This window comes from Spea bombifrons, chromosome 5 (assembly GCF_027358695.1).
Source record: "Spea bombifrons isolate aSpeBom1 chromosome 5, aSpeBom1.2.pri, whole genome shotgun sequence".
NCBI lineage: Eukaryota > Metazoa > Chordata > Amphibia > Anura > Pelobatidae > Spea > Spea bombifrons.
In genome coordinates this window covers 109,634,966-109,648,104 of record NC_071091.1, presented here as the reverse complement: position 1 = coordinate 109,648,104, position 13,139 = coordinate 109,634,966, and the positions used below count along the sequence as shown (strand labels likewise).

Genomic DNA, 13,139 nt, shown 5'->3' with positions numbered 1-13,139 from the left:
GATCGCAGACGGACGGGGCGGCGGGAGACGCGGCTTCTAACAGCGAGTCCTCGGACAGCGACAACAGCGACAGCTTCAACATAGAGACCGCCGTGCAAGAAGGTGAGACCCCACGGGACCCCGCGCCACGAGACGGGACCCCGCGCCACGAGACGGGACCCCGCGCCACGAGACGGGACCCCGCGCCCCAACTCCACGCACCTGCAGCACTCATACCACACCTGCCCCGACGGGGGGCACTCTTTTCTCTCACAGGAAAATGATCCCCGTTTCATTGGTTCTACGCGGGGTTTATTACTCAGCCATACGTCTGCCCCGCCCACACTTACATTCCCTCACTGTATTACCCTCTACCACTTCTGCTGGGAGGCCGTTCCACTATTGCTGGGCAGATTCTTTCAGCTTGAGTTGGGAACCAAATTTATGAGTGCCCATCCCCCAGTTGGCTCTTAGTAAATTGCCCCACGGAGACCAATGTAACCTGAATGTTGGGAATTAGCTCAGTGCGGTTTGTCTTCCTTTACTTCAGGTGCAGTCCTCGATGTTCAAGCGGAATCGGAAGAATCCAAAGAAAGTAAGAACCCCCGACATGAACTGCCCCGGGCTCCTCGTGGGCCGGCTCTGTGACAGGCTGATCTCTGTACATCACGCTAATTGTGTCCTTCGTTTCCAGGTCAGGAGCCGGAGTCCGAGGAGACCTTCACTCTCCCAGGTAAGGGGACTCTGAGGAGGCGTGGCCTCCACACTAGGTAAAACCATAACAACCAATAGGAACTCAAACATGCAGACGGGGCCCTGCTTATTGGTCGTTTTCCTTCTGTATGACACCGAGCAGCCAATCCACACGCTGGGTTTTTCCGTGGTCGCCGGGCGATACACCTGCGCCGGTTCCGCGTTTAGCCGAATCCTGCTACTTTTGTTTCAGCTGGAAAATGAGAGCCCCGGACCCTGAATCCTCCACAACCCCAGCGTAGAAACCCCCGCGTGGCCCTATCGTGTGACCCCGTGGAGCCCCATCCCTGACGTGGAGCCCCAGATGAAGGCAGCGCTGGGCAATAAGGCACCCAACTGATACAGAATCCCCCCGTACCGTATAGAAAATAGCCTGTTCCTGGGGAACCGCCCCCCTCGCCGCCAGAGCTCACTTTATGGCACGGCCTCGTCAATATGATGTGAATCCTGAGTGCGCTCTCACCCCTCCCCCACTGTTTAATAAATAATAAAGGTCTCTGCAGCATGGCCGCCGGCATCTGTTGACTGAATGTGTATTTCTGGTTATTCTGTGCAGATATGCTCAGCACTTTACAGTATAATAAAAGGGAGGCACAATATTAGCGAAAGGGTGGTAGATAAGTGCAACAGCCTCCCAGCAGAAGTGGTAGAGGGTAATAGTGAGGGTATTAAACATACATGGGATAGACATACGGCTCCTGAATCTAAGGCGGCACGGCGGTCGGCCGGGAAGGAAGAGGCGGGACGGGGGGGGGGTCGGCTGGAAAGGAAGAGGCGGAACGGGGGGTTCCGCCGGGAAGGAAAAGAGGCGGGACGCCGGTCGGCCGGGAAGGAAGAGGCGGGGCGGCGGTCGGCCGGGAAGGAAGAGGCGGGACACGGTCTCTGTACACGACAGCTCGGGTTTATACACCGGAGGATACAGAAAGAACTTTTATAAAATCCAACAAACGCTATAAACAGAGTAAATATACAAACGGCGAGAGCGCCAAGCGAGACTAGCGGGAAGGTTAACCCTTCCCCTCCTGCACTGCAGAGCTTCCAGCTTATTGCTATGAGATCGGGCCCAGGGGGAGCTGCCCCATCCTACCCCGACGGCCATGGAAAGAGGGGATAACCCTGCCCTCGTCACACAGGTGGCGACACAACTGCCCCCGCACCTCTCCGACCCCTCCACACAGTCAAATAACTAACACCCGCCCCGACCCCTCTACAGTGACATAACTGCCCCCCGCACAGCGCCGACCCCGCCACAGTCACATACCTGCCCCATCACACACACGCCACACCGCTCAACCTGTCCAAAGTCACATCTTCCTGGCACTGCCCTGCCACACACATACCTGCCCCGCAGACCCACCGCTCTCACCCACATGCCCTCCCGCCTTACTGCCTACCCCTCACACATGCAATCTTCACAGAAACCCCTGTGCTGTAAAAGTGCGCGACCGCCCCCCATCACAGCGGCTATTACCCCTCACCTCACTGACCCCTTTACCCCAACTGAGCCTGCGAGAGATCATCGGGGGACAGGAGCGATTGGCGAGCTCTCCCCTCCGGCTGTCCCAACCATTAACTAAACTCACAGCCGTAAATACCTCCTGTGTCAGTCGGGCCCCCACGGGGCAGTAGATTTAGTGCAACGGCGACTTAAAACCAGAGCCTAACATGAACCGACACCGCGTGTAGTGTAAGAGGCAAAAGACGCCAGGGAGGGAGGGGTTACTGAATAAGCGACAGTAGCAGCAGCCAATCACAGGACCGGGGCGGATTGTGATTTGGGGGGCGTTTCGGGGCCCCTGGACTCCGGCCTCTGCAGTACAGGAGAGGAGGCGCACCTGTGCACCCAGGCTGCGATTACCAGTCCTGGCGGGAGCAGAGTCCCAGTAACTGCCATTGCAAACCAGACAATTCAACCAGTTCCCCCGAAGCAGCGCGGAGATTAGGAGATGCCGGAGCCGGCGGGCTTGGTCTGGGGGTCCCAGGACAGCAGGGACAGCGTCGGGTCGTCAGAGTAATCGCTGCCCTCCTCATGGAGATACGGCTCCTCACCGTCCAGCTCCAGCAGGATGGGAATATCCGAGCCGCCGGAATCCATCAATATGAGGGGCTGAGCCGTGTAATGCACAATCTGCTTCCCTGGGGCAAGAGAACGACAGTGAGGGGCAGAAAACACTGAGCCCCCTCCAGGCAGCCAGCTACCCCGGGGGAAGGGCAGAAACAAGAAAACACTTACCCACCCACAGGGGCAGAAACACTGATCCTCCCCCACACAGCAGCCGATTACCCCAGGGAAAGGGGCAAAACACTGAGCCACCCCCAGGCAGCAGCCAATTAGCCCGTAGGGGAGGGGCAGAAACACTGGTCCACCCCCAGGCAGCCGACTATCCCGGGGAGTGGGGCAGAAATGTTCAAGACCCCATCAGTGTAAGGGTAACGCGCGCCCCAGAGCGTCTTCTCTCCATTACCTGCATCGGCAGCACTGGGCTCGCTCTCCGTGGGCTTCTGCTCTTGGGATGCCAGTAACTCCTGAATCTGGGGCAAAAGAAGTTAAATACCCCATCAGGATGATGTTAACACTGAACAAACACAGGGCAAAAAGACAACGCAGGAGAGGAGATACTCACGCTGGCCAGACTGGAATCCAGGTCTGGGAGGGAGAAGTCCATGGCGGCCCCTGCAGGACTGAACAACTGCAAGAAATCACAGCAATAAGGAGGGGGGGACAGGCAATACGAGGGGCAAAAAAGGGCAGGAGGGACAAAAAAATAAATAAATAAATAAAAGGGGCAGGAGGGGGTCAGGACAATATGGCCACTCACGTCCATGAGCGCGCTGGTGTCCACGCTGAAGCTGTGGGTGCTGAACATGTTCTGCAGGTTGTCCAGACCGGAATCTATGGTGTCTATATGATCATTTAATTCCATCCTAATGGAGGCAAGACAGGGAGTGAGGGCAAAGCGGGGGAGGAGAGACCCCCAGCGGGGGCATCAGAAGGGACAAGGTGGGCTTCTGCCAACAAAATAGTTGGGGGCCACAAGACCTGCGCAAGGACGGACTTGGGTGGAAGGCGGTGGGAACAGCATGGAGACCCCATCAGGACACGTTTATCCGCGCTGCGCATGAAGTGAGACTGCCGCTTAACGGAGACGTTAGAGGTGGGGCAGACAGACGGACGACGCTCAGCACAAAGGAAGCCCCAGGAGGAACCTATGCCCAGGGGGTCCCAGGAAGTCCGCTGCCCCTGGCAAAAGTCTCTCGGGCCCCTGTGAGCCTATTGCTGCCAGGAATAAATCCACAGCACCTGGCAGAGGGCACAGGGGCCCGAGAGAGTCTATGAGCCAGTAGAGAGCTGGATGTAAGCGAACCGCTGCCCCCGAGGAGCAAACCGGCAGCGTCCCTAAAAATTGGCTTTCTAGGCAACTACACTTTGTGTCTGGGGGTTGCAGCTGAACAAGTCAGCAAATCGGGGGCCACATCCGGGCCCTTGGCGGGAGAATAGTGACCGCGGCGCGATTCCGTGTACATGGAGAGTGTGAAGGACACGCGTGGCGGTGCCCACAGGGACAAATACAGACATATCTAACCCAGACTCTGTCCTGCCCTGCTGTGACGGAGAGGAGCCGGGGAAGAGCCGGGAGATCTCAGCCATCGGGCGACTGCTAGAGACGCTGAAAAGAGACAAACACAAGGAGGTAGAACCGAGGAAAACATTCAGCGGCGGCACATTAGTAGAAAACCATGCAGCGCGAGTAAGGGAGCGTGACGGGGGTCCGCGTAACGGAAGCAACACCACCTGCGGTAGGGAAGCAAGATCCCGCTAGTAAGCCGAGGACGCAGTGAAGAGGCCGCCGGGTCAGGCTGGTGATTAAGGATCAGCCCCGGGGGGTGCAGCTGGTACTCGGCATGCAGCGAGCAGACAGAAGGGGGAACGGCCTGCAGAATAGGGGGTACTCGCAGGGCTGCTGTCCGACGGGCCCCAAAGGCAGATGGTCCCAAATCAGGGTGCAGTGGCAGAGAGAGATGGAGGGGCCCTTAGAGGGGAGGCACTGGCCCCTCAGGCAGACATTCCCAAACCAGGGAGCCAATCCTTGCAAGGGGTGGGACGGAGCTGCCCACCGACGGTGTAGATATCAGGGCGGCAGGCAAGGTCTACGAATGATAAAGCTCCGGCTCGCTTCCGCGCACCCCACGCTTTTACCCCCGGCACCAAACTGATTGTCACACGTCCCTTGGGCAGTTTTTCCTCCAAAGCGAATACATTGAGGCTCCGCAGTCCAGCGCAGACAGCGATATAATAATGCTTTTTGATGGCTAGTGGGCCACGCTGGCCGGGATGGACGCTTTCCGGGGACCTGCGCAGGGGCAGAACCTTTCAAACCCCTCAATTGCTGCCACTTTTCTAAACACGTGTCATCCGGGATCAACAAAACGCGTGCCAACGGCTGACCCAGGAATCCCGGCACGGCTAAACATATTTAGAACCGGCTAATGCTTTGTAATGGTAGTCACCGGCTGGGGGGGGGCATTTAATGCTGGGGGCAGTCTTGCTGCGTATATAAGGGGTATAAGACCCCCAAAGCTTTGCACATTGGGTCACCAGGAGCTCCTTCAAACACATACTTGTCCAGACAGGCGACGCTCAGGCAGGGCTTGGGGGAACCCGACTGCGTGTCGCATCCATCACGGCCCCCTCCAGGGCCACCGCTGGGCTCCTCGTCCTGTAGAATGGAGTCGATGAACATGGACGGAGACAGCGACCTGTTCTCCGCTTCTGGAGGAGCCAGACTGTGCTCGGACGCTGCGGGGCTGTCAGGGGAGTGGGGTTCATCCTTAATGAGGATGACGGGACTGCACCTGCAGGAGGAAGGAAGATGGGTGTTGGAGAAGGGGCCCCAGAGACCCCCGGGCGGTAGGGCCCATTCCGCACGCAGCTCACCTTTCTTCTAGGCTAGGGTTTGGGGAGACAGACGGGCTGGACTGCGGCATCTCTGTCACGTCGGAGATGATGGGTCCCGCGGAGGTATCTGCGCTGTACAGGCTGGCACCCGTGTACTCCGCCAGGGAGGCCTAGAACCGCATGAGAAAGCCATGAGCAAGGGCCCGGGGCCCACAGACAGACGGACGGACGGACGGAGGGGTACGACAAGCCCAGAGGCCAAGGCCGGTAAGCCGATACGGTCAGAGTAATAGCCGGTAACAGCCGGGCCCCCCTCACTCACAGGGTACGCGGTCGCTCCGTGGACAGGCTCCAGCGAGTACTGACGGCTGTACTTGGGCAGAGGATGAGTGGCGCTGCTGTCATTCAGCATGAGTGGGCTACAAAAACAGCACAAGAGGGGCTTTGGCTTAGAGCGGGTCACACAAAACAATACATACAACAGCAAATGGCGTGTATCACGCCACCGCGACGTGCCAGATACCGGCAACAGACTTTTACCGGGTAACTAATCAAAGCGAGTCGCCGGGCAGACTGGCTTCACCGGCGGCCAATTAATTATTTGGCTAAAAGCTGCTATATACGGCTGGCTACGACCCCCCAATCCAGAAAATACCAGCCCAACGAGAGAGCCCCGTCCGCGGGAACACACCGGGGGCGGAGCCAAGACGGTAAAACGCGGCGGGTACTCACATTTTCCGTTTGACTCCCAGGATCCGATTGGATTGGACCAGAGAGATGAGGAACTGGATGAGCTGCAAAGACACGGCGCGGAAGATCAGCATGGGGACCCCTCATTCCACGTCTCGCCCCCCAACATAACAAATATATATCCCCTAAAATCACCAACCAACCCACGCGGACTGTCTGCCGCCCAGTGACCCCCCAAACCAACCCACCGACTGTCTGCCGCCCAGTGACCCCCCAAACCAACCCACCGACTGTCTGCCGCCCAGTGACCCCCCCCAAACCAACCCACCGACTGTCTGCCCCCCAGTGACCCCCCCAAACCAACCCACCATAGCTGTCTGCCACCCAGTAACCCCCAAAACCAACCCACCCCGCCTGTCTGCCGCCCAGTGACCCCCCCAAACCAACCCACCCTGGCTGTCTGCGGCCCAGTGACCCCCCCAAACCAACCCACCCCACCCCGGTTGTCTGCTGCCCAGTGACCTCCAACCCACCCACCCCCCTGGTTTTCCTCCCCATCCCCGGCTGTCTGCGCTCCCCTCTCACCTTATTCACCACCTTTTGCTGCTGGGAATGCTTCTGGCGCAGGCTCGCCACCTCCCTCCACAGAGCCTCATTCTCACTGCACAGGAGACATCAAAGACGGGTTACCCCCAAAACAAAGCAGCGCACAGCCCCGCCGCAGAGGGACTTATTCAATGAACTGGCCGCTGGTAGGAGATTCGAACATCTCCCTGACCTCCAAGGGCCGAGCCAGCCCTGTATAACGTATAACTAGCGCGTGGAGTCAAGCCACTGATTGAACTATACATTAAACAGGGAGGGAAACATCTGGTCCGCCCTCCTGAGGTGTAGTAGCTGCAGGGCACGGTGCACCAGCCTCACTGCTCCTCTGTGGGACGTGTCCACCACAAAGCATTAGGCTGGCGTACGGTTCCACGAGCTGCACCCAGATACTCCGTTGCCAGCATAGCGTAAGACTCCGCTCCACATCTAAAGACAACCATCACATGGGGGGGGGCATAACTGATCTGGGGCGGAAAAATTATTCAGTAACAGCAGAGGCACCGATGAATGCGGCAGGAGAACAGGATCAGGGAGTTAATAACCGGCAGCAGTCGCTGGACGGGAACCGCAGGCAGTACACGGAACCACCACTAGAGGGCAGTGTGCCCCAACGCACAGCCGGCAACCGATAAACCGTCGGGCCGCAACCAACACCAGATCCATCGGTCTAACCTTCTCTGCCACACGGACAGGTTAGCGCTCAGACGGGGGATAAGCTGCGCCGGGATCCCAGGCAGTGCCTAGCGCTACAACGAGCCCACGGCAGGGACACCGGTACGTGCGGCACGCCGCGCGGCTCGTGATTACCCCAGGGGCGCGGCACAGGCGGCGGGCGCCGTACTCACTGCTTCATGGCCAGCAGCCGGCAGTCCAGGCTCTCCTGCTTTCCCTTCATGAGCTGCACGTCGGTCAGGAGTTTGCTGACGTTGTCCTGCCGGACCTTCACCTCCTCGTTCTTGGCCCCAGACAGCTGCACAAAACAAGGGCCCTGAGTGAGCCTGCGCAACCACATCTCCGTCACACCCCATCTACCAGCTCCATTTATCTACTACCCTCCTTCCCCACCGCCCCAGCTGGTTACCCCCATCATACCCACCCCATTCCTGCCCCTCCACTCACATTGTTAACCTTCCTCTTGATGTTCTCCAGAAGGCTTTCTTGGCCGCGGATGAAGTACGGGTGCTGGAACTCCGTGTCATCCTTCTCGGGCTTCACCAGACCCCCTTGTTCTATGTGGACCACCTTCCGAAAGCCATCTAATACAAAGAGTAAAGCGTAAGCCCCAGGCGGGGCAGGAGTGGGGGCCGCGCGGCACAGGTGGGGGCCGGAGCGGGGGCCGCGCGGCACAGGCGGGGGCAGGAGCGGCGGCACAGGCGGGGGCCGCGCGGTCTGTGGCGGCGTCGTGGCTACTCACACATATTCAGCTGCCGCACGAAACTCGCCATGTTGTTGTGTTTGAAGAATTTTGGAAGCACCTCCTTGGCGAAGCGGCCCTGATCAAACACGTGGAAGCTGCTTCCTTCCTGCCAAAAGAGCAGAGACTGTAAATCCCGACCGGCACGGGCCACCATCACACCTACACGAGCCACGCTATATACCACGCGGCCGCCATCACACCTACACGAGCCACGCTATATACCACGCAGCCACCATCACACCTACACCAGCCACACTATATACCACACGGCCCCATCACACCTACACGAGCCACGCTATATACCACACGGCCCCATCACACCTACACGAGCCACACTATATACCACACGGCCCCATCACACCTACACGAGCCACGCTATTTACCACGCGGCCCCATCACACCTACACCAGCCACACTATATACCACACGGCCCCATCACACCTACACGAGCCACGCTATATACCACGCGGCCGCCATCACACCTACACGAGCCACACTATATACCACACGGCCCCATCACACCTACACGAGCCACGCTATATACCACGCGGCCGCCATCACACCTACACCAGCCACACTATATACCACACGGCCCCATCACACCTACACGAGCCACGCTATATACCACGCGGCCGCCATCACACCTACACGAGCCACGCTATATACCACGCGGCCGCCATCACACCTACACGAGCCACACTATATACCACGCAGCCACCATCACACCTACACCAGCCACACTATATACCACGCGGCCGCCATCACACCTACACGAGCCCTACTATATACCACGCGGCCGCCATCACACCTACACGAGCCACGCTATATACCACGCGGCCATCACACCTACACGAGCCACGCTATATACCACGCGGCCGCCATCACACCTACACGAGCCACACTATATACCACACGGCCGCCATCACACCTACACGAGCCACCATCACACCTACACCAGCCACACTATATACCATGCGGCGCCATCACACCTACACGAGCCACGCTATATACCACGCGGCCGCCATCACACCTACACGAGCCACGCTATATACCACGCGGCCGCCATCACACCTACACGAGCCACGCTATATACCACGCAGCCCCATCACACGTACACGAGCCACACTATATACCATGCGGCCGCCATCACACCTACACAGCCACGCTATATACCATGCGGCCCCATCACACCTACACGAAGCACACTATACACCACGCGGCCCCCCATCACACCTACACCAGCCACACTATATACCACGTGGCTACACGAACCGAATGCCCCCTCCCAACTAACTCCCAGTCCCTGCCATACTGGAGCCCCTCCCCTGCAGGGCAGCTTCCTGTCCCCATCATATACTCCATGCCGGACAGTAGCCAAAAGCTCCCTCCTCACGGCTACCGGTGGAGGGGGAGGAATGCGCTCCCCGCTCCAGCTGATCTTTGTGCAAATGATCTCCATGTGTGCGGAGAGCGGCTCGCGTTTCAGGGCTGCGCTTGGCCAGTAACAGCGAAGCCGCAGCAGATGACAGAATGGAGAGCGAGGAAACTGTATCCGAGCTGGCGGGCGGACAGAGGCGACGGGCGGGGGCCGGGGGGCCGATCACAGCTACCGCTGCAGGCAGGACAATCCGCCGACGGCAGCCGCTAATTTCCCTGAATTCCTCCCCAGACCGCGCGCTCCAGACGGGATGAGGTCATGTTTACTGCCTAATGCGAGTTCAGCCAACACGCAAGCTTCGCGTGTACATCACCCTCACGGGTCCCTTCACATGTATAAAGCCCCCGGCTGAAGCAGCCTCCGGGAGGGCGACTCGCCCCGGGCTCGCCCCAGGGGTACTTAGGATAGGAAGTTGCAAGTCTGGAAAAAACGTCAATCGAAAGATAAACACTACCCCCCCCCCCAATACCTAGTGTTACCCCGCAGTGGGAGGAGCAGACTGCGTCTCCCAACATCCCCTTCTCTCTGTGTCATCCGGCTATGGAAGGGGCAGACCAACACCCCCTTTTGTATGTGTAACCCTGCAGTGGGAGGGGCAGACTGTCCAATAACCCCCTTCTGTCTGTCGCCCTGCAGTGGGAGGAGCAGACTGCGTGTCCCATAACTGACAGCGCTGTAACACATACTTATAGAGCATAGATTAACCCCTCAGCAGCCAGGGCGGCGCTGCACTCACATTGTGCCGGTGCTGGCAGTTATCACAGAAAGGGATGGGGGGGGAGGGCGGACGGGCTCAGTGCCCACCGGGGGCCAGCTGGGCACAAGCGGCAGGGGCAGCGAGACATTACCGGTCATTCTCTTAAAGGGACAGTACGCTTTATTATGCATAATGAACGCGGCGAACCCCAGCTTGAAGAGAGTGCCCCGCGCATTGGGTGGGCTCGGGCAATGAAAGGGGGGCAGTTACCAGAACCACCCAGTTATTTTGCCATCGGTATAATGGTTTGGAAACCTCTGGTTTAACCCTTTGAGTGCTGGGGCTCAGGACTCATTTCCCCAGTTTTGCTGGTTATATTCAGGTGACATTTTACAGAAGGAACAGCACGTAGTTATTAATAAATATCTCGTTTTAGGCAAACTGTGCCTCTAATCACATGGTATAACGGTACCAATGGGGAGGAATAAAGGTACAATAAAGTGAAAACTTTTCTTATGTTTCTGCAGCAGCTGATTGGCTGCTCTACTCCACACTGAAAGGGGTCCCACTTGGCCCACCATATACTGCAGATGCGGTGTGAACTCAAAGGGTTAAAAGGACCCTCCTATTTTTAATATCCAGTCCTGAAGCTCCCTCCCCACACTTACAAAGCCTATACTTACCTCACCAATCAGAAACTTAGCAAGAGAGAAATTGATGGGGAGGAATAATCACACAGGTCCCGATTATAGGAAGTTAAGCCTCCTCGGTATACGACGTAGGGGGGAATGAGGGGCACGTATACATTATATGTCATGCACTATCCTGGGCCTGTACAAGGGGCAGACACGGCATTAACCTGACCCGAAAACCCTTCAGAACCCGGATCTGGGAGCAGACGTCCCCAAGAGATGCAAAACCCAGGGGGCCACCATAAAGGAGAGAAAGCCCCGGGGGCCGAGGCCTCAGTGGCCACCATAAGGGAGAGAAAGCCCCGGGGGGCCCAGGCCTCAGTGGCCACCATAAGGGAGAGAAAGCCCTGGCCTCAGTGGCCACCATAAGGGAGAGAAAGCCCCGGGGGCCCAGGCCTCAGGGGCCACCATAAGGGAGAGAAAGCCCTGGGAGCCACCATAAGGGAGAGAAAAGCCCGGGGGCCCAGGCCTCAGGGGCCACCATAAGGGAGAGAAAGCCCCGGGGCCACAATGAGCACAGGGACCCTACACCTGCTCTGTGACACGGTTATTCCCTGCCGGCGGGGGGTTAATGAGCTTTTGTTTGGTTGGGGTCTCCGTTGACCGGCACACCGGAGGTTACGTTACCGGTCCATTTTACCCCATCAGCCATCGCTGCGTCCGGGAAGAGCAGCCGGTCGTTCCGTCAACGGTGCTCCCGTTCAGATTAGTAGCTCTGTGTATCCGGTTCTAGGTATCGCTCCATCTGACCGCTGGCTCCGCCGTTACCGGGGCCGTTACCGGGTACAGGTATTTCATAATAATCAGCGTCACGGCCGCTACGATGCACTCCATCCAGACACAGAGTGGCGCGGTATAACATCTCGGCCCACGCCGGCCCGCTCATAATATATAAACATTACACAGAAGATCTTACTCTGTCACTGACCCCGAGCCAGCAAAGACCCCCACAGCTGGGGTAAATAGCATGCACACTGCCCCGGTCTGGACCCGCAACCTGCGCAGCATCAAGGGGACTTCACTCACCGCCTCTGGCCAACATTGGCTCTAAATACCCCCCCACCTTCGCAACCGCGACAGCTGGGGCAACTCTGACTGCTGACAGCTGCGCAATTACCCCGACTGGCGGAAAGTGACACGCGAGGGGTATTTTAACCCTGCGGGTGACATGCCAGTCTCCGTATAATGTTAACCCTTCAGGGGAGCTGAAGACACAAAGTTACAGAGGGAATGAGGACCTTACTGGACTCCAGCAGATCAGGGGGTCCGTCTCCGGGTCCTCCACCAGGGTCCAAAGCTTGGCAAGGAAAGCGGGCACGTTACTGCCCCCGCCGGTGCCGTGAGAGTCCATCGCGGGGGGTACGGCGAGAACGGTCTGCGCAGAGATAATAAAACCTGCCTGAAAAAACAAACCAGAGAAACGATCAGCCAAGGGGTTAAACATCTCACAACACTGACACCGGGGTACAGAGAGCGGCGGGGGCAATAAGCGGGGCATCATGGTATACACCGAGGGGCGGTATAATATATATATAACGAGTGACGGGGTAATTGAGGGTACAGGCCGGGGGTAAATGAGGCAGGAGACTTTTAATGAAGCAGTCAGGACAGGGATCATTGGAACAGATAATGCGGTATTCCCGGTATACACTGGCGGGCTGGGGTAATGGTTACCGAGTCGCGGTGAGCTGCACTGGGTATCGGTCCGCCTTGGGGGTCACTCGGCACGGACTCCCCCGGGTATCTGCGCACGGGATGAGGCCCAGCCTGGTATGGTCGCCGCCATCTTGTGACGTCGTAACCAGTCAGGGCGGCCTAGCTTGTGTGCGCGCGTGCGCGACCCGCCATCTTTGTCCTCTCACTGACGACTGCTCCCTGACAGGCTCAGGTGGCCATGTTGCTGCTCTCTGACAGGCTCATAGTGTTATGTGACTGCTCCCTGACAGACTCCGGCCGACATGCTGCTGTTC

The 13,139-nt window shown here is 58.1% G+C and overlaps 1 protein-coding gene across 2 annotated transcripts; it reads right to left on the bottom strand.

Annotated features, from left to right (window-relative positions):
* Nucleotides 1-2,294: 2,294 nt before the first annotated feature.
* Nucleotides 2,295-12,974, bottom strand: HSF1 (heat shock transcription factor 1). 2 transcript variants are annotated; one of them, XM_053466995.1, is made up of 15 exons: nucleotides 12,844-12,974; nucleotides 12,413-12,564; nucleotides 8,340-8,448; nucleotides 8,045-8,181; nucleotides 7,771-7,895; nucleotides 6,905-6,980; nucleotides 6,362-6,423; nucleotides 5,952-6,048; nucleotides 5,669-5,799; nucleotides 5,353-5,586; nucleotides 4,317-4,400; nucleotides 3,552-3,657; nucleotides 3,357-3,422; nucleotides 3,198-3,264; nucleotides 2,295-2,868 (listed from the first exon to the last, which is right to left on the bottom strand). In XM_053466995.1, exons 2-15 carry the CDS (start codon nucleotides 12,518-12,520, stop codon nucleotides 2,672-2,674), a joined length of 1,599 nt encoding a protein of 532 aa, XP_053322970.1. In that variant the 5' UTR covers nucleotides 12,521-12,564; nucleotides 12,844-12,974; the 3' UTR covers nucleotides 2,295-2,671. The 2 variants fall into 2 exon arrangements, with proteins under 2 accessions (XP_053322970.1, XP_053322971.1); XM_053466996.1 differs by lacking the exon at nucleotides 4,317-4,400.
* Between the last annotated feature and the right edge of the window lie 165 nt (nucleotides 12,975-13,139).